We start from the raw sequence: 23,902 nt of genomic DNA, 5'->3' as shown, positions 1-23,902 counted from the left end.
AATTGCATGATGCCGTGTTCTTACCTGAGGTTCCTAAACTGTTTCTTCTTGGCAGGACTCCCAGGAGGTCAACACTACCTTTTACACCATGAAGTGGTTTTTCCAGTGTTTCCTTGACCGTGTGAGTGTCCTTGGCTGTTTGATCCCCCACCCACCCCCATCCCTATTTGCCACCTTTTGTGGCAAACTGAGTTTTGGTTTTCTGACACATCCAAATGGTTCTCTCTTTGCAGACTCCCTTTAGGTTAACCCTCAGGATCTGGGATATCTACATACTTGAAGGAGAACGGGTTCTCACTGCAATGTCTTATACCATTTTGAAACTGCACAGAAGTAAGAGCTCTGTCCTGGCATTAAACCCTAACCTGCCATATGAAGTGGTCAGTCACCTTGGTGTAAGCATTTTTTAAAAAGTAATGCCGACGCAGAAAGCATTGATGCTTCCCCTGCGCTTCTAGTTTTGTTCTTCCCTTGCTAAAAGGGCCAGGCTCTGGGGATGTTTATTTCTCGAAACCCACAATAAGATCTCTGTTAAGCAGCCTCTTCTGATTGGAAACTGTTACAAATAAATTCAGCTATATTCTGAGAACACAAAAACCACTTTGGTGGCTCTCTGTTCTTCCTAACCAACAGGAATGTTGCAACTGGCCGGGAGGGGCTTGCTCAAAGTACCATTTTTTAAGGAGATTAAATTGGCAGTGGTAAGGAGCAGGGTCTTTTTGGTGGCAGCCCCAAGGCCCTAGACCGAGCTTTCTGCAGAGATGCTTCGCCATGCCTCTTCGTTGATTTTAGGAGATTCAGATTTTAAAGCAAGTATTTGGTGACTGAATCTGCTGATGCTTTGGAATCTGGGCCTGGGGAGGGTTATTGCTGTGATTACATTGTTTTAAGCATGTGGAATTTCAGTTTGATGTGTTTTTATTGCACTTTTCTGTAAACCATATCAAGCGGAGAGGCAAGTTGGAAATAGTTTCAATACATAAATGGATGGGCTATCAGAAGTTCATCAGGGTGCTGTGCTACACCCTCTACACTCTTGCACACAACTCCCTTCACCTGGACTACTTTCCTGTAGGTGAGGGAGCATGGATGTTACTACTACTACTACTACTACTACTACTACTAATAATAATAATAACAACATATTTATTACATTTATATTCCGCCCCATAGCCGAAGCTCTCTAGGCGGTTTACAAAAGTTAAAAACAGTGAACATTAAAAAGTATACAACGTATAATAATAATAATGGTTTCAATACATAAATGGAGGGGCTATCAGAAGTTCATCAGGGTGCTGTGCTACACCCTCTACACTCTTGAACACAACTCCCTTCACCTGGACTACTTTCCTGTAGGTGAGGTAGCACGGATGTTACTACTACTACTACTACTACTACTAATAACAACATATTTATTACATTTATATTCCGCCCCATAGCCGAAGCTCTCTGGGTGGTTTACAAAAGTTAAAAACAGTGAACATTAAAAAGTGTACAACGGATTATAATAATAATAATAATAATAATAATAATAATAATAATAATAATAAATTATTTCTTACCCACCTTTCAATTCTGATCGAGGCGGGGAACAACAGTAAATATAAAATACATAAAACTGAATTAAAACATAATATACGTTGTTAAAACATCCTAAAACCATTTTAAAATCATCCTAAAATTACACTGGATAGGCCTGCCAGAAGAGATCAGTCTTAATAGCTTTCTTAAATGCTGATAGACTGATAAGTTGACAAGTCTCCTCTGGCAGGCCATTCCACAGTCTAGGAGCAGCAGAAGAGAAGGTCGTCTGGGTAATACTTGTCAGCCTAATTTTGGCAGACTGAAGTAGATTCTTCCCAGAGGACTTGAGTGTGTAGCGCGGATTGCACGGGAGAAGGTGATCCCGCAGGTATCCAAACCATGTAGGGCTTTAAAGGTGAAAACCAACACTTTATACTTCACCTGGAAACTAATTGGCAGCCAGTGAAGAGACTTTAAAAGTGGTGTAATGTGGTCATCCCTAGGTACACCGGTGACCAGCCTGGCTGCCATATTTTGAACTAGTTGAAGTTTCCAGACTAGGCACAAAGGTAGAGCGCATTACATGTAGAGCGCATTACAGAAGTTGCACCTCAAAGTTACCAGCGCGTGCACTCCCGTCTTTAGGTCTTCTAACTCTAGGAAGGGCGTATCAGCCGAAGCTGATAGTATTCAGGTCTTACTGGCAGGTTGTATGCGGTGGGGCAGGGGAGGCTGTCTCCATGTGGACTGCTCAACGTTGCAGTGTATCCTCCTCGTCCTCCTCCTCCTATGTTTCTCCCCCTCCCCAGTTTTCTGTCTTTCTTTACCATCTAACATTCAGTACTTTGTGGCTAGTGAACACACTCAGTTCTTATTGCATTGGGTCTTTTTCCCCTTAAGTAGTTTTTTTTAAAAGTATTTTTAATATATTTCTACTTCTCCAACACTTGAGGCTGTCTCTATCTAAACCTAAAATTATTTCTAGGCTACCTTGAAGGGTGGAACCCTCTCGAGGTGGTATAGGAGACTAAATATTTTTTAAAAACCCATAAAGCCTGTTTCAATAAAATCCATAATAAATGAGATTGCCAGTTAAAATCAACAAAACCAAATCCTACTAGTAAAACACCGACAGACCAGACTTAAGGGAAGATGAGTGAAAACAGGTGGATCTTCAGAGCTTTCCTGCAAAGAAAGGGCCTGACAAACCCCTGATGGAAGTTGATTTCCGAATTGTGGGGCCACCACTGAGAAGACCCTCTTCCTTGTACTTACCAGCCTAACCCGCCTTGGCAGCGAGCAGATGAGAGACTCCTCTGAGTAAGCTAATTCCTCCGTCTCTCTTGACAATGGCTTGATTTGGCTCCGTTTCTGTCGGCACACGCCACCTCAGTTCATTATTGGAGCGTACGGTGCAAAGGAAAGGGAGCTCAGCCTGTGGCAGCCAGGTGCTCTTTGTAACATCTCATTCCGCCCTGAGTAACTCAGGATTCCAGAATTACTTTCATTGTTTATTTACCTAGCAAATCTATATCGAGTTTAAGAATTTAAATAAAATTCCATCTTCTATCGAATACCTGTGTTTTAGTTGCATCCCTACTCTCTGATATTTTATTTCCTTCCCCCCCACCCCCAAACTAGAACACCTGATGAAATTGCAAATGGAAGAACTTGTACAATTTCTTCAGGAGACGCTTGCCAAAGATTTCTTCTTCGAAGATGACTTTGTAATAGACCAGCTCCAAAGTTCCATGGCAGAATTGAAACGAGCGAAGTTGGACTTGCCAGTAGCGGGTAAGTACAATATAAACTTCTCCTGTTAACCTTCAAAGCTTTTCACAGTCTAGCTCCTTCCTATGTCTCCTCTCTCATCTCACACTATTGCCCCGCTCGTGCTCTTCGCTCCTCTGATGCCATGTTTCTCGCCTGCCCAAGGGCCTCTACTTCCCTTGCTCGGCTTCGTCCATTTTCTTCTGCTGCCCCTTACGCCTGGAACGCTCTTCCAGAACATTTGAGAACTACAAGTTCAACCGCAGCTTTTAAAGCTCAACTAAAAACTTTTCTTTTTCCTAAAGCTTTTAAAACTTGATGTTGTGCGGACTTTATACTATTAGTTTTACCCTACCCTGTGCCTGCTTACCCTACCCTGTGCCTGTTTGCATTCTCTTCCCCTCCTTATTGTTTTACTATGATTTTATTAGATTGTAAGCCTATGCGGCAGGGTCTTGCTATTTACTGTTTTACTCTGTACAGCACCATGTACATTGATGGTGCTAAATAAATAAATAAATAAATAAATAAATAAATAAATAAATAATAACTTGGGGCCGACTAACTGTCCTACAAGCTAACAGCCAGTTTTCGTTGGTTTGCCTGGCCAACAGCTCCTGGCCGGGGACTGTAAGGCTTCAGTGCGATGTCGGAAGCCCACAGGAACGTCGGTGTATCTGTATCATGTCCCTGGAAATCCTGATGATTTATTTATCCACAGTCACTTATGCTCTTGATTTGGTGGTGTTGGATATGCCCCTGAAAAGAGCAAGTACGTGGTTCCCCCCCCCCCCTCCTGGAACACATCTGTGCCCAACAGGATGCTCCAGAAAACAATTTTCAGCTGTGAGTGGAAAATAGCTATCAGACATGCTCTCCTCCAGAATGATCAGTCCTTGCAGAAAGAGGCAGGAGGCAGGAAGGAGGCTTCCTTGGTTGTTGTTTTCTACACTCCGCACTCAGGAAAGTTTGTGCCATTAAATGGAGAAATGGGTCTTGGCGAACTCGGAGAGAGAACTGAATGGTACCCTTCACCCTGAGAGGGTCCTTCGCTGCGTCTGTCCAGGGCCTGAGCAAAAATGTTTTAAATTTGTCATTTTGCATTGCTGCTGTTTTTATCTGGTTGAGCTTTTAAATTGTATTTTATATTATGGTTTTATACTGTTGTTTTATACTTTGAATGTTTTTAATTTTTGTGAACCGCCCAGAGAGCTCCGGCTATTGGGCGGTATAGAAATGTAATAAATAAATAAATAAATAAATAATGTTAGGGACCAGTTCCTCCTGAGAAAGTTGAGGAGAAAATGGTGCAGGGTATGTGGGAGCTACAAGGGTACTCTAATATTCTGAAAGGGGACATAATGTGGTTTTATGTGACAGCAGTGTTACTAGCTGCTTTAAAAAAAACACATCCTAATTATTCCTGACATTACATATTTTTTTCACCTTCAGAGCAGAGCATAGAGTGTTGATTCTTCCAGTGAAAATTCAGAGCTCTCTTTCCTGAGTTGTTACAGTCAATTTACACCCCATCTGTGTTGCTTTGTTCGCTTTGAAGCCTACAAATCATTTTAGGAATGTCAAAAAAGTCCCTGTCCCAATCTGAACTCTTGTGGGACCTCATTTTTATCTCTTCCCATTCTGAAAGTTTTCCATTTTATGCCTACTTTAATTTCTTTTAACTAGCTGCCATCCTGTGCAGAGACATCATTTTCTTATCCTTGTGGCTTTGTCTTATTTTCTTTCTGCTGAGACACCAGTAGCCCCTGTGTGTGTGTGTGTGTGTGTGTGTAGGTTGTTGAAAGCACTCATGGGAATGTATGTTGCAGTGTTTTCAGCACACCACCATTGAGAAATGTGTTGTCTGGAGGTAAAATTCTACCCCACGTTGGAGGTTTTTTTAGAAAACACTCCACGCAGAATATCCACGCCGTGCAGAGGAGAGTTCCTGCACAATCGTTGTGTTACATGTTGTGTGGAGTGCTCCGTAGAGTTCCCATTGCGTTGAGCGGACTTTTCCCACTGGCTACAGAGTTCTCTGGCAAGAGCGGCGAAAGGAGCAAGTGCCCATCTAGGAGAGCCACCGGGATTGGTTTTTTTGTTTTGTTTTTTTGCCCCAATGCCTGGTGGGATATCCTCAGGAGGTCTGGGGGAGGAAAGAGGGCAGAGGAACTGTCAATCAAATGTCGCGTTGCCTTTTACTGAACTCCGCGGTAACCCACAGTCACACAACGGTGGAGTTAGAACATGATGTGTGGGGAGTACCCCCTAAAACCTCAACTGTTGAGTGGAGTTTTCCCACTGCGTAGAGAAAAGTGTTTTGTGAACTGAGCCATAATGTTGTTCAGACCTGCAAAGAATGGTGTGTGTGTCTGTGGGACACTGCAAGATAAATCCTTTGCCCCTCTCCTCCAAGTCCCCTATCATTGTCTCTTGTTTCCCTGCCCCACACCTCTCCCCACTTACCTCCCACCCCTCAACCTCTCCCGCTCATGCTTTAGGGTGGATTCCTGCGTTGAGCAGGGGGTTGGACTCGATGGTCTTGTAGGCCCTTTCCAACTCTACTATTCTATGATCCTATGATCCTTTGCTCCACCTAAATTGTCCCTTTCTCTCATCCCTTGGAACATTGATGCTGCTCAAGACTAGAGCTGAAGACAGCTGGAGGAAAAAGAGTGCAATTGTGCCCCCTTCCTCTCTTGCTAAGCCTGGGGAGTTGCTAAAGCAGTGGGGACTGGCTAGAACAGAGGAGAAGGGACATGCAAGGAATTCTGGAGCCAACAGGCAACGATTAGTGGCAAGTGTGTGCTGCTCTCTGCTTCCAAGAATATTCCCCACAGGCATCGGGGTTCCCGATTCCCCATTATTTTCCTGCAAGTTGAAGGGGTTCCTTTCATCGATAGACATCCACACCATCTTCCCTCATTTTAGACCTCATGGATGTCCACACACAGGTATCCCACTCGGGGAGGGGTGTGTGTCTGTTTTTCAATCCCGAAAGGGGGGATTTTCTTTCTCCACAAATTATCACAAAATACCTCTTGCCCTCATCCCAGAAAATCCGGCAGATTTGTCTTCCGTTCCTTTTAGCTCAGGAAACGGACGCCTCATTTGTTCTTCATCTGAATTTCATCAGCCCTTGAGTCTTATCTCCCCACCCCGTGTTCATTCTTGTTTTTCTAATCACTATCTCCAGGCGATGCTATCTGTCACCAGGCTTGCACTCTGCATTTCCTAGACATTACCTCACTCGAGTGTGCCTTGTCTGGCTCTGATTCCGTGACGATGCTGGTCTAGCCAGCCTCTCCCCAGGCAGGTTCAGGGTTAATCCTGTCTCAAGAGAGCTCCCTGACGAGCTCTGGCTGCAAACGAAGGCTCTCATTTGCACATCCACAACAACTTTAGCCATTTAATTAGTTTGGGAAAGACTCAGGCTGTCGGTACAGAGAAGAGGGACAAATGGTGAGAGAGGAAGCAGAAGACATTGGGGCCAGGGGACCTTTGGCCTTGAAGATTCCACTATGAGCTTCAGTGTTTTCCTTCCTGTCATGGGCAGATTGTGGTTCCTAGGAAGGAATTGAGGTTTCTTACATTTCAAGCCCCAAGATGAATTGAAAGCTGTCTTGTAGGACTTGCCGTCAGGTTCTGTAGGCGTGTTTGGCTGGAGCAAAGCGTTTGCCCAACATTCTTTGCAGGTTGTTGGAGCAGTAAAAAAAAGGTGACTCTGGATGGGACTCCCAGAGCTTATTCTTGCTATTATTGAGCAGGACAAGAGAAAAAGCTTCGTTCTGTGCCAAGGTGTGGCCTTGGGCCAGATGTGTTCGCTTAGCCTGTCCTATCCCGCAAGGTTGTTGTGATGATGAATCTTGTATGCTTCCCTGAGCTCTGTGGAGGAAGGGTAGGATAAAAAAAGAAGAAGAATGTGATCAAATGAATCCAAATAAATAAATAAATAAGCAGGAGCAGCCTGCATCCTTCTCATAGGCAGGACGCAAGCAGAATAGAAAGTCCCATCTGCCAGGTTGGGTGAGAGGCAGGCAGAGGGGGTTAACTAGAGGTTGAGAGTTAATGAGAGAGCATTTTCTTGTAGTTTTAAGTACCACATTGCACTGGTGGAAAGCTCTAGCTCAGCCTGGTGCCCTCCAGATCTTGGGCTTGAACTCCCATCAGCCACAGCCAGCATGGCCAGTAGTTGTAAATTTCTGAGAGTCGTAGTCCAAAACATCTGGATGGCACCGGGTTGGGGTTAGGGTGCTCCAGTTCATCTTTGCTTTGTGCCACAGCTTTGTTGGTGAGAGGAACAAAAGCACAGACAGACACGGAATAACGGGCTCAAGTTAAAGGAAGCCAGATTCCGGCTGGACATCAGGAAAAACTTCCTGACTGTTAGAGCAGTGCGACGGTGGAATCAGTTACCTAGGGAGGTTGTGGGCTTCAAGAGGCAGCTGGACAACCATCTGTCAGGGATGCTTTAGGGTGGATTCCTGCATTGAGCAGGGGGTTGGACCCGATGGCCTTGTAGGCCCCTTCCAACTCTGCTATTCTATGTTTCTATGATTCTACTAATACTAGTGACAATTGCGTCCACCTAAAACTTTTGATATTGAGCAGAAGAGCCCTGGTAGCTCAAAGATGTGAGTGGTTTTTGGCTTGAAGGTCCAATGAGAGCTAAAGCTTTCAGACCCGAAATCCAGATTCTTTCCATGCTTTGGAGTATTTTAAAGGTTTTCCCCACATTGTTCCCCCTTTTCCTATCTGGGAATAAATCTGGGGCAGTTTAATAGCACCGGTTTTAAACCCTGAGATGTTTCATTACTTCTGCAGCAAGAAGTGTGAAGCTCTTGGGATACTCAAATAAAAAGAGCATGAAGATGGAGGATCTTAGCATGGTCTCCGGCGGGGTGGTGTGTGGGGGCAGGGTGAATGCCCAAAGAAAAAGGAGATGGGTGTCTCCTAAAGTAAAAATCTCTTTAAGAACTCATGCGTGATCATGGGGACATTCTCTAGTTTCGGGATCTACTTGCACGCAGACAATGGACAGTGACGGAAGACGTGTAAAAAGCAGCATATATATGGCGTATTCTCACTCACACATGTTTTCTTCTCAAGAACACATTTTCTTCTCCCTCGTTAGGTAGGTTAGGCTGAGAGAGGTGTGTGTGTGAGAGAGAGAGAATGAGAGAGAGAGAGAGAGAGAGAGAGAGAGATTAGCTCTGGGTCATGCAGCAAATTTCTTGACTAAATGGAGATTTGAACTCTGGTCTCCCAAGTGCTATGTTGTAACCACTCAGAGATGTAATTGTTGTAACTGGGGAAATAAGCTTCTGTTTTTCTCCATGTTTCCTTCTTTCCTTCTGTGATATGCCACGTTGTTAAACCAGTTAGTTCTAAGTGTCTAATGCAGTCTGGGAAAATGCATAATCGTCTTAGATTGCAAGTCTGCGTGTAGTTAGCATGAGGGAGTAAGCTACATTGGACACAGTGGGGCTTACTTCTGAGTAAATATGAATAGGAGTGCAGCATAAGACTACACCTGGAGAACATTATCAGCTCCTGCTTCATACTCTTGTACTAAGCCGCAATTAATTCTTAAATGTTATGGATAAAAATCCATTTGGAAAGAGCTTGCAAGCTTGTTCTTGCTATCATATTCGGGTCTCTCCCATCTGAACGCATCCAAGAGCTAATTAAGCTTGGTGGAATTCTCCATCTGGCAAAATTTGTTTAGGGTGCTTAAAACTTCTGGAGCTATTTGGGCAGGCTTTTGGTCTGTTATCAAAAGAGATAACTTCGCACAGCTTTTGAAAAAACAAAAAAAATAGTCCGTCTGGAAGGGAATTTGTACCCTGTTTTCTTCTAAACTTCCCTTCAGAATAAGATGGACTGGAAGATCTTAAGGCTGGATTTGATTACCAGTATGCTGAGGGCTTCTCTTTTGCAATCATCATCATCATCATCATAAAAAAAATATTTCTTACCCGCCTCTCCATTTTGATCAAGGCGGGGAACAGCAGTAAGTATAAAATCATAAAATACTGATTTAAAAACATAGTATACATTGTTAAAACATCCTAAAAAAAATCATCCTAAAAGCATCCTAAAATTCCACTGGATAGGCCTGGAAAAAAAGTCCTTGCATTGCTCAGTTGGAGCATGTCTAACCTAAGATCTTGGGCAGATATTGGTTCTTGATAACCTATTCTAGCCCAGGAAAACTGTGACATGCAAAAAAAGAGAGAGGCTGTTTTGCAAAAGGGAAGATCTATACATCTTTGAAGGTCTTTCCTAACAAGGACAGGATTTTTGTTGAGTAGATAGGGAAGAAGAAAGAGCAGAGTGTCGCATAAATTGCCCGATTACACTGTTGTACTTCTGGAAACACCGGGAGGCCCTCTGTTCTTTAATCCCATTTAGTTATTTTTCATGGACCGAGGGCCTAGAAAGACGCTTGGATCTTCTTAGAAAGACCCTCTTTTGTGATTTTTTTTCTTCCCCCACAGACTGCTCGCGCGCCCCACCCCCCACTCCATCCAATGCAACCACTGTACTTCTTTGGTACTTGCGTGAATGGAGACCTTGTTAAACACACAAAATAATACTACATTTTATACGAATAGGCGCCGGCGCCTTCACAAATCTAAGCCACTAATGGTGTTGCAGTAACCGTAGCCTTGGGAACAAATGTTCTTTCATTATCTGACTACATAATGAAATTAATGCACATTCTAGTTGGGCTCTTAAAATTGACTGAATTCTTGGGGAACAACAGAAAGGTGGGCGGTGTGTGTGTGTGTGTGTGTGTGTGTGTGGCGTTATCGCCCTCATGTTCTGCTTGTGGGCTAACCAGGTGCATCTGGATGGCCACTGTGGAAAACAGGATGCAAGGCTAGATGGGCACTTGGTCTGATCCAGCTCTTCTTAAGTCCTTTTATCCTGCCTTTCCGATTTAATAAAAACATAATACTAAAGTAAAACAATAATAAAAAATATATAAAGCCACTATTGTTAATGGCGTCCCAGGGACTATAGAAGCGTCCCAGGGACTATAGGGTTCTTTGGATCCCCTCTCCCAAAGATGTACACACTGTTACAACTTTGAGAATGGGATTCCAAGATCTGATATTTCCCCTGCCTCCTTGGAAAGAACCACAGTGCTTGCTTTCTGATGATCTCACAAAGGGTGGGCAAGGAGTGGAGAGGCGAGGCCAGGATAGGCTATATCCTATGGCCTCCCCGGCCCCAACTCAGAGGCCCAACAAGAGAAAGAGTTACAAAAGGATGGAGACGCACAAATACGCCTCCATTGCACCTCCCACCCTGCTGACAGCAGCCCTTCAGGGCATTGGATACTCTCAGAGGACAAAACAGCCAATCAGTGAGCAAACACCCACTAACTTGACAACCCAAATTCTTGTTGGAATAAAAGGTGTTAAAAGACCACCAGGGAGGGGGCAAGGCAGGCCATAGAAAAAGAGCGTGACATACATGAGGAAAGGAAAAATATCCTTATTGTCTTATAGCTAACTCTGACTGGATGTTGGATCGTTGTATCAAACCTAAACAGAATTTATTGTGAGTTTCACCTAAACCTTCACTTTTGCTTTCTTTCTCCCTGAGGAGGCAGCTTCATCTTTAAGCCTTCTCAACAGGTTCAGAATTTGGGTGTTAACGTTATCCTTCTTCTTCCCCCCCCCCTCCTTTCAGCACATATTTCTGCTCTAGCTAAAGTCTGTCGCTTTTATCACTCTAACATCTCAATTAAAAAAAAAAGCGGCAAAGAGAGTATTAGAATCAGTTCAGCATACTTTTTCTCCCATATTCCTTTTTTCACTTTTGTGTATTTGTTTTTTCCCTTCTAGATGAATACGGAATTTTTCATTTATACGTTTGGAGAACTCACACGTACCTATCTTTTCTTCCTCTTTGCACTTCACTTCATTAACCAACTAACTCTCAGATACGTTTCCATGTTGATGTTTTTCTTCCTACTGATTTCTTGAGTGCATCTAAATGTGCTGAAATTCGAGGTTGCCATGGAATCTTTGTTTCCCTCTGGCGGTTTGCCTGTCTGTGTGATTCAAGCTGTATAGTTTGTGCCATTGAATTTCTCTCCTTGCATCCTTATAAACATAAGCGGTGCTTCCACTTGTGCTTGTAGCTCTTCCGGCTACCTACTTAAACTTGGTAAAATCTAGCACAACTAGAATTTTTTGTCTGCGTTAGAGGGTGGTGGTGCATCTTTGCCCGAGGTTTTTATTTCAGTAGCTCAAAAACAAGTAAATCTGTTAAATTTCCTCTTTGTTTTAATCTGTGTAACACTTTCCAAAGCAGGCTTTTTACTGTTAGAAAATGAAGAAGTAAATTGTACAGACGCCATTTCGCAGTATTATGAAAATTGCAAACCCAATCTAGGATTTTTATGGTCCGATCTAAGGAGGAGAGAAGGGGCAGGAAGCTTGCTTTTTAGGACTAAACGAGACGTTACCCTAAACACATGGCGGTGACTGAAAACAACAGCCACATACCTTATCTCCTCTCACCTCGCTTTCTAGTAGAACTTACTTTGCCACCATCTCATAGCTGCTGCATCCTCTCTAGCTGCTGCATCAAGGAGGTGGGGAAAGGTAGAATGCCATGACCTAGGTAAGCTCTACTGGGTAGTGTGGAAGCCTAGGAGGAACAAGATCCCCCTTTCACCATCACCCATTTGATTTAGAATAACATCTGCTTTTCACCCACACACTGTTCAGGTTTTGCTTTTTTTTTAGTTCAGGATAGATTTTAATAATAATTTTAAAAAACAGTAAAAAAAAGTACTGATTGGTTTGCAAATCGTAAATACTATGCCCTTTTCGATGACACATTTCCCTGCCGCTGTCTGTTCCGGAAATGCTGTTAGAATCCTCCAAAAGTGCACATGCTGGTGCTGAAATGAGAGGCCAAGTACTGGAAGCTGTTTGCTCGAGTTGCATGTGGCATTCGTTTCCAAGCAATTGCATCTTGGAACAATTAACCTGGAACGCTTTGCAGTTGTGATTAATTTCCACTGGGTGGTGACAAAGATCAAGAATAAATCAGCAGTGTTTCTTTTTTCAAATCCGAACTTAACTTTTCATCTTTCTAAAAAAGATGATACCGGCTTCTTTGTTTCCTTTACTTTTCTGTCAGCAGACTTTGGGTGACTTCAACCCAAGTTTTTAAAAGCTTATTAGCGAAACCAGATCTTATTTTTTACGGCAGACCCTGTTCTTGCAGACTGGCAGAACTCACAACAGAATTGTCTTAGAATGTCAATTGTAGGAATTGGGACACAAAACGTTTTCTTTAAGATAGGTGCAAGTAGCCTTGATCTGAATCTTTTTCATGAGATCTTGGGGTGCTGAATGAGGAGGAACAAATTTTGTAATTTATTTTATAAGGAGCTTTGAACTAAATGGGCAGGCTCAGGGTGGAGGGGTTGCTATTGCCTCTGAAAATCTGTGGTATTAGATGCTTGAAGAATATATAGCTGAAGGGTTCAGTCTAGACAAAGTTGAGCACTTTCGTATCCCACTAATTTCCATGGGTGAGTTGAGCATATGCTTAAATCTCTCCCGTTGAAATCAGTAGGGCTGGAAAGTACCTAAACCTGGCTAGATCATGGCCAGAGCTACATCTGGCACTGGAAATTCTTGTATCCCATGTTATCCCCTTTCAGACCCTAGGGAATCACAACCTTCATTTGGTAGAGGTGCAAGCAGGCGTTCCTACTTCTCCCACCAAACTCTAAAATGACTTGTGATGAGGGTACATCACGTTGAGGTAGGGCAGCCCAATTTTCAATACTGTTCCTCCTCAAAAACTAGGTGTGCGGCAGCAAAGACCGGAAGAAGAGCAAAGTGTTATACCTACGAACTGCTATGTAAAGTCCACATAGTACGCTTGTAGTTCAGAACGGAAAGAAGGGGACGCGTGTGTATTATTCCACCACATGAAGATTGTCACTACCTGCCCTTTGTGCATTGAAAAACATTGGGAGAAACAACACTGAGAGCAGATTGACAATGGAATCAGATCTCTTGGATCTGGCTGCGCTCTACCTCAACTTGAGGTCTTCAGGTAGAGGCTACACATTCAGTTTTCTTGGGTTATGCTCTAGCTCTGGATTTCTTGCATCAAGCAGGAGGTTGGATCAGAAGCAGGAGGTTGGATCAGAATGCCTACAAGCCCCCATCCAGTTATGTGATGCAGTGTGAAGCCTACAATTAAGTCAATTTTTAAACTTCAATCTCTTCCATTTATTGAAAAGATGAAGATGAGCAGCCCAAGAGAAGGGCATTCCACAGTTCTGGGTGTAGCCAGCAAGGACGGCCATGGCTAGACCAGGCCTGCATCCCAGGATCATCCCAGGATCATCCCTGTGCATCTAAATGACACACAGGGGATCCCGGGAACAGGCAGGGACGACCCCTCCATTTGCCTGGGATAATGCTTAGGTCTAGCTAAGGCCACTATCTCTCTACATGCCCTTCCTTGTGGCTGGTGTTCTTCAGAGGGTATTCTTCAGTCTTTAAAACCGCAATGGGTGATGCAACTAATGCCATGCCATGCCATGCTAGTTTCAACTACGCTGTGCTTCTTCTTGGTTATTTATTTATTTTCCCTCAGGAGTTTGTAATTTGCTTGCTCTGGCTCATGTTGCATGCTTAGCTTAATTTAGGTTAGAGAAATTCAGTTGAGTTTGAGAGAGGTTTTATCGCAGTGATAATGAATCTATTTTTCTGTTTTCCTCTTTCTTTGCCAGTACCCGATACCGTGGTCTTCCTGTTCGCTACTATCCCCCAAGCGTCTCCTGGTATTTTGATTCTGGTTCTTTCACAACTTTCTATTTTTTTTGTGTGTCGTTTGAGCAAGGATTGCATTTCTTTATTAACAGGCATGATTGATGGGCTTGTTAGCTGTTTTATTTCATGTTCTCGGAACACACTGTGTTGACTTCTTAAATTCAAAGTCTTTGTGGTTTTAACAATAATATAGTATTCTTAGCACTTCACATACATTTTAACACGTCTGTCAGAGGAATGGCTGCAGATCGATACATGCATGGAGGTTCATTTCCTCCACTGACATTGTAATGAACGAGCCCAGATGTGACAGAGTTCAGGGTATGTGGAGGAACTTTAGGTTGAGGCAAGTATCATATTACCTTTATACAAATCTATGGTGCGACAACGTTTAGAATACTGTGTACACCACACCTAAAAAAAGATATTATAGAGCTGGGAAAAGTGCAACTAAAATGATCAAGGGGCTGGAGCATCTCCCCTATGAGCAAAGGTTACAACAGCTGGGATTGTTTAGCTTGGCAAAAAGGAGGCCAAGAGGAGATAGGATAGAGGTGTGCAAAATTATGCATGATGTGGAGAATGTGGAAAGGGAGACATTTTTTCTCCCTCTCCCATAATACTAGAACCCGGGGTCATCCCAAGAAACTGATTTGGGGGGGTGGGGGCTCAGAACAAATAAAAGGAAGTCCTCCTTCACACTGCGCATAGTTAAATTATGGAATTCTCTACGACAAGATGTATTAATGGCCACCAATTTGGATGGCTTTAAAAGAGGGTTGGATAAATTCCTGGAAGAGGAAGCCATCAATTGCTAGCCCTGATGTCCAGTATCTGAGGCAATAAGCCTATATGCACCAGTTGCTGGGGAACATGGGTGGGAGGGTGCTGTTGCACAGCGTCCTGCTTTGTTGGCCCCTGGTTGACAGCTGGTTGGCCCCTGTGTGAACAGAGTGCTGGACTAGATGGACCCTCGGTCTGCTCCAGCAGGGCTCTTCTTATGTTCTTATGCTCTTAAGTGTGGGTAATAACATAATATAAAACTAGATTTTACCAACCCACTTACTTGGTCACTTTTCATGAGGAAGAAGAGCCTCCAAATGGCTAGGCAGGTCATCCCCCCCCCCCCCCATGAGAGGATTGGTTTGTTCTTTACCACTAGGTCATCAGTAATATGTGCCTAGCACAAAGTATGTATGATTAATAAAGGTAGTAAATATATTGAAAAGATTTCTACTCCACCTTCTGGTCAAGTGCTCTCCACAGCAAGTGCAACTAGGAATGGGGGAGAAATTTGTTTAGTTCACATTTCAATACAAACCAGTCTAATTTGTATTTCTTAAATGAACATGCAAACCGAAACTCCTGTTTTCACACCTCTTGAATTTTGCGATGCAATTAAAAAGCATATAAAATTACATACCTTTAGGAGAATGTTCAGAAATGCATACATTAGGAAAAGTATTATACCAAAAAAGGTGCATGATGTGTGTGTGTGTGTGTGTGTGTGTGTGTGTGTGTGTGTGTGAAAATGCACATGACAACGTGCATACATTTTTGTGCGGACGTTAAAAAAACACCAACCAGTCATAAACTCATGGAAATGGGGTGGAACAAAGGGTGACTTGCAAAAATACGAACATTATATAAAGCGAAACTTGACAGATTTGTCCATCCCTTTGTAACACATTAAAACAAGACCAAGAAATGGCCCAGACGTCCTCGTTGCTCTGGCCAGTGGTGGAAGCCAGACAGCTTCTGTTCACTACCACAATCCCAAGGCAACTGGCATTTGGAGCTGAGTTCTTTCTGGCAGGCACAGTTTCCCTAAATGAAATTGGATTGGAGTGGCCGAGGGTGATGGCGGGGTGGAATTGTTCTCATGGTTTCCAGCACAGACACCTGATCAGCTTTCATAAGTGTAAAACAAGTCCCCCTGACCCAATTCCACTGTGATGTTTTAGAAAACGTGATTGTTTTATGTTAATGCGTCTGGCTTGGGATTCTCTCTTTCGAGTTCGCAAACGGTGTGCACGTTCTGCGCGCAATGTAATGCGTCTGGGATTCTGGGGGGTTGAGTTGAGAACATCAGGGGCCTGAGCATCTGAGCACTCTGGGGCCTTTGTGTTCAGCGTCAGAGCACCTACAATTGCCAGCCCCCCACAGGTGCCAGGCCAGTATGAAGCTTCTCCATTGGCTAGGTCTGGTGTACGCGCGAAGAGCCTGGTCTTAAGGCACATGTGAAGAGCCTTTTTCTGTCTAGATCAACAGAACAATAACTCCTGCATAGTGCTTGTCTGGCTCTGCCTTTTCCAGGTTCCAGCTCCAGCCTGCAGTTCAAGTCTCCAGCTGGCTTTTAGAAAAACGAAGAAGAGAGAGACCTTATGAGTGTTACTGTCTAGCTCTCTTTGTGTTTAAAGCAATCCTGCCATAATTGCAGGGTAGCAAATTGGGCACTTGGTGTAGCACAAAACACATAATGCGAACACAGCCTTACACCATAATCATAAACATATTTTCATGGAAGGAAGCTCTGCTGATTTCAGAGGAATTTCATTCCCAGCAGTCCCTTTCAACTCTCGAAGAGCAGGCAGGTCACAGCCAAATGCACACTGCCACAATGAGTAGCGGTCAGGAGGTCTTGGTCAAATTTCAGGCTAATTCATGGGTTAACTTCTAACATCAGAACAAGGTCCATCTAATCCAGCATCATGTCAGCAATGGTGGACAGTGTGAAAAAGTAGCATTGGGAGTGGAAGTTTGGATACATAGCAGTTGGTTGAGGAAGAGATGCTTAATCTTCCCCACCAGCCACTTTCCTCCTGCGAATCCATCTCTTTCCCCCACACTTTCCTCCGAACTGGATGTCTGTAGGCTTGGAAGCCAGCTGGGGAGAAAGCCGCCGGGAAGGAAAGTTATCAAAGGAGGAAAGGGCTTCGCATCCCTTTTCCCCGCTGTGTCTTGCTTTCGCCAGATGCCATTTCTGCAAAGGAGAAACTGGAGCTGCAATCGACAAGCTGGACATGTTAATGTGTTTTGGCCCAAGCACACTTGTGTGTGTGTGTGTGTGTGTGTGTGTGTGTGTGTGTGTGTGTGGAGTGTACAGCAGTCTTAAAAGTTTGGGGTATTGATATTGACAGATCTAAGCAAGCTGTATACTTTGTGTTGCTTCATGCCTCTTTGGACATCTGACCCTGGAGTGCAGGTTCACTAGCGTCGTACCGTGCCACGTGACAAGAATCTAAAGCTGTAGCTCTTTCATCCCTTCTTCTGCCCTTTTGCTTTTGTTGCCTATGCAATCTCTGTCCAATTATTTTACACATCTAATAGAAACCCAGAAGCCCTGCTTCCACATGACTTTGGTCTTGGCAATCAACAGTTGTGACCTTGGAATATTTTGGCTGTTAGTATGCCCGTTAATTCCCCATTTATAACCTCGGGCTCTCCATGGGAGAGTGAGTGTGGCGATTTAGGGTCAGCCTAACATCCTTCCCTGCCCCCTTCAAATGTTCGAAATTCAGGTGTTAGCTTACAACATCTAAACAGCTTTGAACCATGCACACCAGGGCTAATGCACTCCCTCTTGCTCTGACATGTGAGGGAGAGAGATTACAGAAAGTAATCTTCAAAGCAACAAAGAATTCAATAAAAATGTCTGTAGTTTTCTCGCTTGGGTGTCTTGAAAGCTTAATGGTAATTAAGAGACCTTAAGTGTACTAAATTAAAAAGAATAAAAGCCGCTTTATTAATCAACCTACATAAATTCCAAAGTTTTTCTTGGGAAATGGTGCATGGAGTAAAGAAATAAAAAGGGAGTGCGTTGATATTACCTGGTGAACCATTAAAAAGCACTGATGGCGTCGGAAGCGCTGGACGCATGCGCACGCACGCCTCTGGTTCTGAACATAAACATGCGTAGACAACAGAGGGCAAAGGCAAGGCCTTGGGAATGTTTTCATTGGGCGAAAGGGAGGGCACAGAGTCTGTTTGAATGTAGCCCCTCGGCCTTCCTCAAAAGCACATCTCTGCTGATGCTCTCACAGCGTGCACGTGTACTGCACAGACCCACAGCGGCCCACACCAAGTGAAGCATGAAGCAAGGCTTGTACACACATAAGAAGAGCCCTCCTGGAACAGACCAGTGGGCCAAACTTTTCAGCATCCCGCTTTGAATAGCGGCCAGCTAGAAATGGGTGATGAAGCACATGCTTCTCATGCAGAAGATCCCAGGTTCAATTCCTGGCACCTCCAGATAGGGCTGAGCAAAACTCCGCTCTGAAATCCTGGAGAGCTGCTACCAGTCAATGTGGGCCATACTGACCTGACAATAGTTTGACAACATGTAAGGCAGTTTCCTATGTTCCTAGTTATCTCCGAGAAACCTACAAGCAGGGCCTGAAGGTGGCAAGGTCTTTCCTACTATCCAAGTGGAATTCATTGGCATTTTGCCACAGCCTCCGAACATTAAAGTCCCATATAGCTATTATGCCTAATACATATTGATAGAACTGTATTCCCCATGACTCCGTTCCCTTTTAAAGCCAACCAAGCCAGTGGCCATCTTCACATCTTTGTGGTTCCGGATTCCACAGACTAATTATCCACGTACCACATGCACTGTGCTTTACACACACATCACATCACACCCTGTTCTGCAAGCAATTTTGGCTAAATGGAACCTGCAAAACTAATTGCACGTCCATCAACTGAATATTCTTCTTATTGGCTCTTGTTTTCCAACCCCTGATTTCCTCAAGCATGGGAAGATATTGCTCTGTGCTTACAAGTTGCAGCAATCTTAGAGGCAAGAGGTTGTGGGCATCTTGCAATACCGTCTTAATCCCAACTACACTAAACAAACAAAATCACCTCATATTGGCTCAGCAAAATATCTCTGAAGGAAAGCCACCATACAAATGATTTAGGCAGGAACATAAAATAACATAACATAGAAACATACTTTGTGTATCTTTAACTGTTTGTGAATTCTCTTTGTTCATATAAATGGCTTGTTCCTGCTTTTGCTAATCTTTTCTGAGTGATGCAGAGAAGGTATACGTCATCTGTTGTATCTCTAAAAAATCATTGCAGACAGGGGCCCAAATTTTTGTGGTTGCATTATCAGCTTTCCTGAGATGTCTGCCTTTTGCATGCATGCACGCTCAAATAAATGAGAAAGTGGGATAATTTCATAACTGGCTCATTTGTTATTAAGATGACAGGGAAGGTAGACTTTGACCACATATCCAAGATGTTTTTTTAGGACCCAAAAAGGTTTTGAGATCAACCAACGAACCAAAATTAAGGGATGACATTTCATACAAGGCTGCAAATAACTTATTTATCACTACGTTGATATGCAATGCACTGATAATGCTGATGGCAACAAGCAGAAAGTAACTTGAGCTGAAAGCTTGGCTGAAATTAATTTATGGTAGTGGTGTTTTGCAGGCAAGTTGCAAGACTTATAATTTCTTGTGGTCATTAAACCTTTCTAGGGGACAGTAGCTTGGCATATTACACGTTCTCCTGAGCCATACAGCATAGGGAAGTGTCATGACATCATAAAGTTAGGACGCAGTTAAGTTGTGTTAGACATGACAAACAGAGGCAGCTGTGTGAACTTGGTCACAACTGGTTCTAGCCCCAAAATCGTGAAACACTGTGAAAGCAGCTCAAGGTCTAAATTTTGAAAAGTCTCAGTCCTGTTTCTGTCAGTTTGACCACTATACTTTGGATCTGTACAGACATTCTGTTCTGCAGAGGACTCCCTATCCAGTCTCAGTCTGGCACACACATTCCCCCCTCGTAGGGAGAAAGTAAAAAATGAATGGAGCAATACCACATTTATTTGAATGTGCTGCTGGATGTTGAACGACCCCATTCTTTTTGGAAACAGATTGCCGTTCAGTTCTTGGAGAAAATAGATGTTTAAAACCAAACAGCCAGGGAGACGACATTTTCCAGTAACTACAAATGACTCCGTTTATTCATTTCTTGCTCCTTGTGGAGAGGAGAAGGGAACGTGCACATGCACAAGACTCTTACCGAGTTGAGAGTTCTCGCCCAAAGTAATTGCTGAACCATGTTCATAGCCCTCCTCCTCTATACCTCAGAAATAGCGTTGAGTCGTATTTAAAATTAGACTCTGAACTGCTGTAGTTCCAGGAATTCAATCCTTACCCGCATGATTTAAAGTATCTCGTCCTTACATTTGAGACCATACAAGGTCAGAAAATCAGTTATCAAATGTGATTTGCATTCCTAAGACAGTTCTTGCATGCTTGAATGAGTGGCTTTTGATATTAATCTTGCTGACCACCTGCGGCTCCTATTTCTGTCAAAGAGCATGTGTATTGGGTATAAGACTAAATCAGCCATGATCTATGATCTGTTAAGAGTTCAGTTCCGCTCTGAGCCCTCCAACTTGGGTTATTTTTTCTTTCAGTGTGTAATACGTTAATGTGTGTTCTGAAAAAGGATGTATAGTGAGACATCTCTCTCTCTCTCTCTCATAACTATCTATCTAATGGTATTTTTTAAATTTACTTTTCTAGGTAAAGATGATGAAATTCCAAAGAAGTTGGGAAAATTTCCACCTGAAACTCAGCCTGCCATACTTAACCTTACGCATCTGGTCAATGGACAGAACAGCACCAGTGGATCAAACAACACCCAGGGTAGCCAAAGGAAAAGTCACAGAGCATCCGCAGAGAGGTCCTCAGAAAGCTCAACAAGAATACCCACAGAGAGAGAGCAGGAAAGTTCACCAAGACACCGAAGAAGGAAAAATTCTCTGGAAAAGAGGCCTTCATTGAGACAGCAAAAGCCTGTAACACCCAATGTGCGAAGTGGATTGCCGAAGCATGACGTAGAGAGCCAGAGGAAAAGAACTGAAGTTCAAGCAGAGGATGACTCCAAGCAAAACCATAATGCAGCTGCTAACCAAAATTCCAATGCTACTTTAAATGCAGGAAAGGAATTTGTACCCAGGTGGATTAAACCTTCCGATATAAAAATTATTGAAAAGACAACAAAACTCACCATGGAGATCAAGAGTCGATCTGCAAACCATGCCAGTTCAGGAACGCCACCTAGTCCTGGCGGTGAGGTGCAGCCGTTGAATATAAAGCAGAAGATCAGGGTTTTGGATGTCGAAGAGGGCAAGCGAGGGTCAAATGCATCACAGTATGACAATGTTCCAGGTGCTGACCTAGAGAACGAAAACTCTGTGGATGAGGCGCTGGAGAGGGCAACCTTGCAAAGTCAAAAAAGCACAGCTTTCTCCAGCAATTCAAGGAAGCTGACAGAGAAAAGATACAGTCCACCAAAAATATCCAACAGTTATGCCTTCAGCTCACAACCAAGAATCCCCAGATATTCCTCCCAATCTGAAGGGTCAGATATTGGACATAATATCAAACTCCCACTCCCATCTTATAGTAATCCACCTGTTTACCATGGAAATTCTCCAAAGCATGTAACCAACATTGTTCATTCCAGCTTCACAGCCACACAGTATAATCACGGGAATCGAACCAACTCTCCCGGTCGACCATACATCCCTGACCTTCCAATGGAGATGTTTGCTGATAAATCACATAGAAATTACTCTGCCAGCCACCAAAATCTTGTTGTGAAACCTTCTAATCGAATAGAGGTTCTCCCATTTGACACTTATGCAAGCAACCCTAGGTCACCTACCGGCATGAGATTTGCAATTCCTCCAGCAGATTATTTGCCAGACAGTAGAAAGTGGCCAGAACCTCCTTATATGTACAGACAGGATGCTTACGGGCCATCCTGGAGCCAAGATGGTAGCCGAAGCCACTTGGATAACTTGAAGAAATACCCACCTTTTCAGTCAACACCTGTTAAAGACAATAATCTCCCCACTGTCTCTGTGGATAGTCCTATAAGATACAGGACTTCCTCAACCTCAGAAGAACTTGGCTCACCACGCTACCAATACCCAAGTTCCCCAGCTCCCTCTCACCACTATAGACACCAAACTGATGGATTGTCAATGCATGAATCGGTCCTGCTGTGAGAAACAATATATGGCCACCTTAATGGCCAGGAGAACAGTGTGCAGGATTCACAAGTCTTGGGTTGGTAGCTATCCAAGATCAGTAATCTTTAGACAGGACAATTTAGATAAAGCATACACAAAATAACACTATTTCATAGCTATGTTAAAGGTTGACAAAGCTGAAACTGAGCATTGAATATAGCAGAAATTATTGGATTCTCATAAACATAGCAATAGCTTTATATGTTAAACATGACTACCATGGCATTGTTGGTTACATTTAAGTAGCTTACTTGGGAAATGACCGTGTTGCCTAAAATCTATAAACCACCCTCCTCAGTCAGCTGCTTTTAACTTGACACTACAGCCCATTGTGTGTTCACTTGTGGCAAGAGAGTTACAGAGTTTAAAATGGCGGCATGTATGTTCTTGGACTGCATCCACAAAAACCTTTTTTTTTATTTTAATGTTTTATTTTGTTAACTTATTTTATAAATCATCCATTCAGTTAGAATGGGGGGTTTCTTGACATTCGTTTATACACTGCCTCAGTAACCCTGAGAACTCTGGGTTATCTAGTGCAATCTTTATACAGGCATGCAATTGCCTATTGCTCAGCTAGAAAGGAGAAGGTCTGGCTTTCAAAGCAGTAACATTCTGATATGGCCAATAAATGGTGCTTATGAAATCAGGACTGTCTGTGAATTGTAGCATGTGTCTAGGGTGCCGATGATATTTGAGCCCATCATCCACATTCACATATCCAAAGGCAGTTCTGTAGTCTGAGTGTCAGCAGTCTTAATTCCCATATGTGTGCCGGGGGGAGGTTAGGGGTGCAATCAAATGCAATATGTGCATTTTTAGTCCTGATTTATCAGTGCTAATATATCTGAATGTCAGTGATTGTAGAAAGCCTGTACAGATGTTCAAAACATCTGCATGGCAGGGCTGGGTTTCCGCTGGTCCATTTTACTCCTGCCCCTTGTGTGATGGATTTCACATTTGCCTTGGAGCCCAGTGCCCGTCAGCCCAGGTCACGCAGTCTGCACGCCTCAATGTTTGTGGTGCATGGAACGCATGGAACAGGTCTATGTGGGTTGAGCATTATGCATCTACACCTTGATGCAAATATATACACCAGCAATCTTGCTGGAATGGTCTATTGACTGAAATAAAATGGTGGTCGTTATACACCAACATTTGAGTTGGGGGGTGGGGGTTAGTATGGGCCAGTGTAATCCTGCCCCCCACGTACGTTCTGAAAACCACAAAGGGCTATGCACAACCTGTTAATCAAATAGCTTTTGACCACAGTGAGTGCACATCAAGGTCGTTTTTGGAAATATGCGGAATGGTAACACCAACAGCATGCAGCAGAAAGACAAAAGAAGATGCTTTTTAAATGTAATTCTGGCAGAGACCGCTCATTTCTTCGTCATTCTTAGCCCTGACAAAGAGGTTTGGATCCCTTGAAAAGCATTGGTTATTTCTGTAATAAGATTTCTGCACTTTCGCAACGAATTCCAAGAGATGGATACGGTTGTCGCCCTTTGTTGTGTGCACCATTGGTGTTGCCTTTGTGTCTTCTACTGAGGCTGCCCTTCCGACCATTACATTCGATGCTGTTTTGAGGACACCGTGGACCTGATCTGCCAGGAATAGACATGATTGATTCAAGTCCCATTAATTTCACCGGGGGTGGGGTGTTTCTGGTGAAACCTACAAAGTACCCCTCCATAACTTGTGATCCACC

General features: G+C 43.4%; 1 protein-coding gene across 1 annotated transcript in view; it reads left to right on the top strand.

Annotated features, from left to right (window-relative positions):
• Positions 1–22,976, top strand: part of USP6NL (USP6 N-terminal like) — a 152,293-nt gene extending 129,317 nt beyond the window's left edge. The window contains exons 12-16 of the mRNA XM_063134744.1: positions 56–121; positions 234–333; positions 3,166–3,318; positions 14,078–14,128; positions 20,675–22,976. Coding sequence (XP_062990814.1) covers positions 56–121; positions 234–333; positions 3,166–3,318; positions 14,078–14,128; positions 20,675–22,167 — 1,863 coding nt within the window. The 3' untranslated portion in view covers positions 22,168–22,976. The remainder of the gene's footprint in view (positions 1–55; positions 122–233; positions 334–3,165; positions 3,319–14,077; positions 14,129–20,674) is intronic.
• Positions 22,977–23,902: the final 926 nt, after the last annotated feature.

Source organism: Elgaria multicarinata, chromosome 9 (assembly GCF_023053635.1).
Source record: "Elgaria multicarinata webbii isolate HBS135686 ecotype San Diego chromosome 9, rElgMul1.1.pri, whole genome shotgun sequence".
NCBI lineage: Eukaryota > Metazoa > Chordata > Lepidosauria > Squamata > Anguidae > Elgaria > Elgaria multicarinata.
Note: the sequence above shows the minus strand (reverse complement) of the source record. Positions and strands in the feature narration are given on the sequence as shown.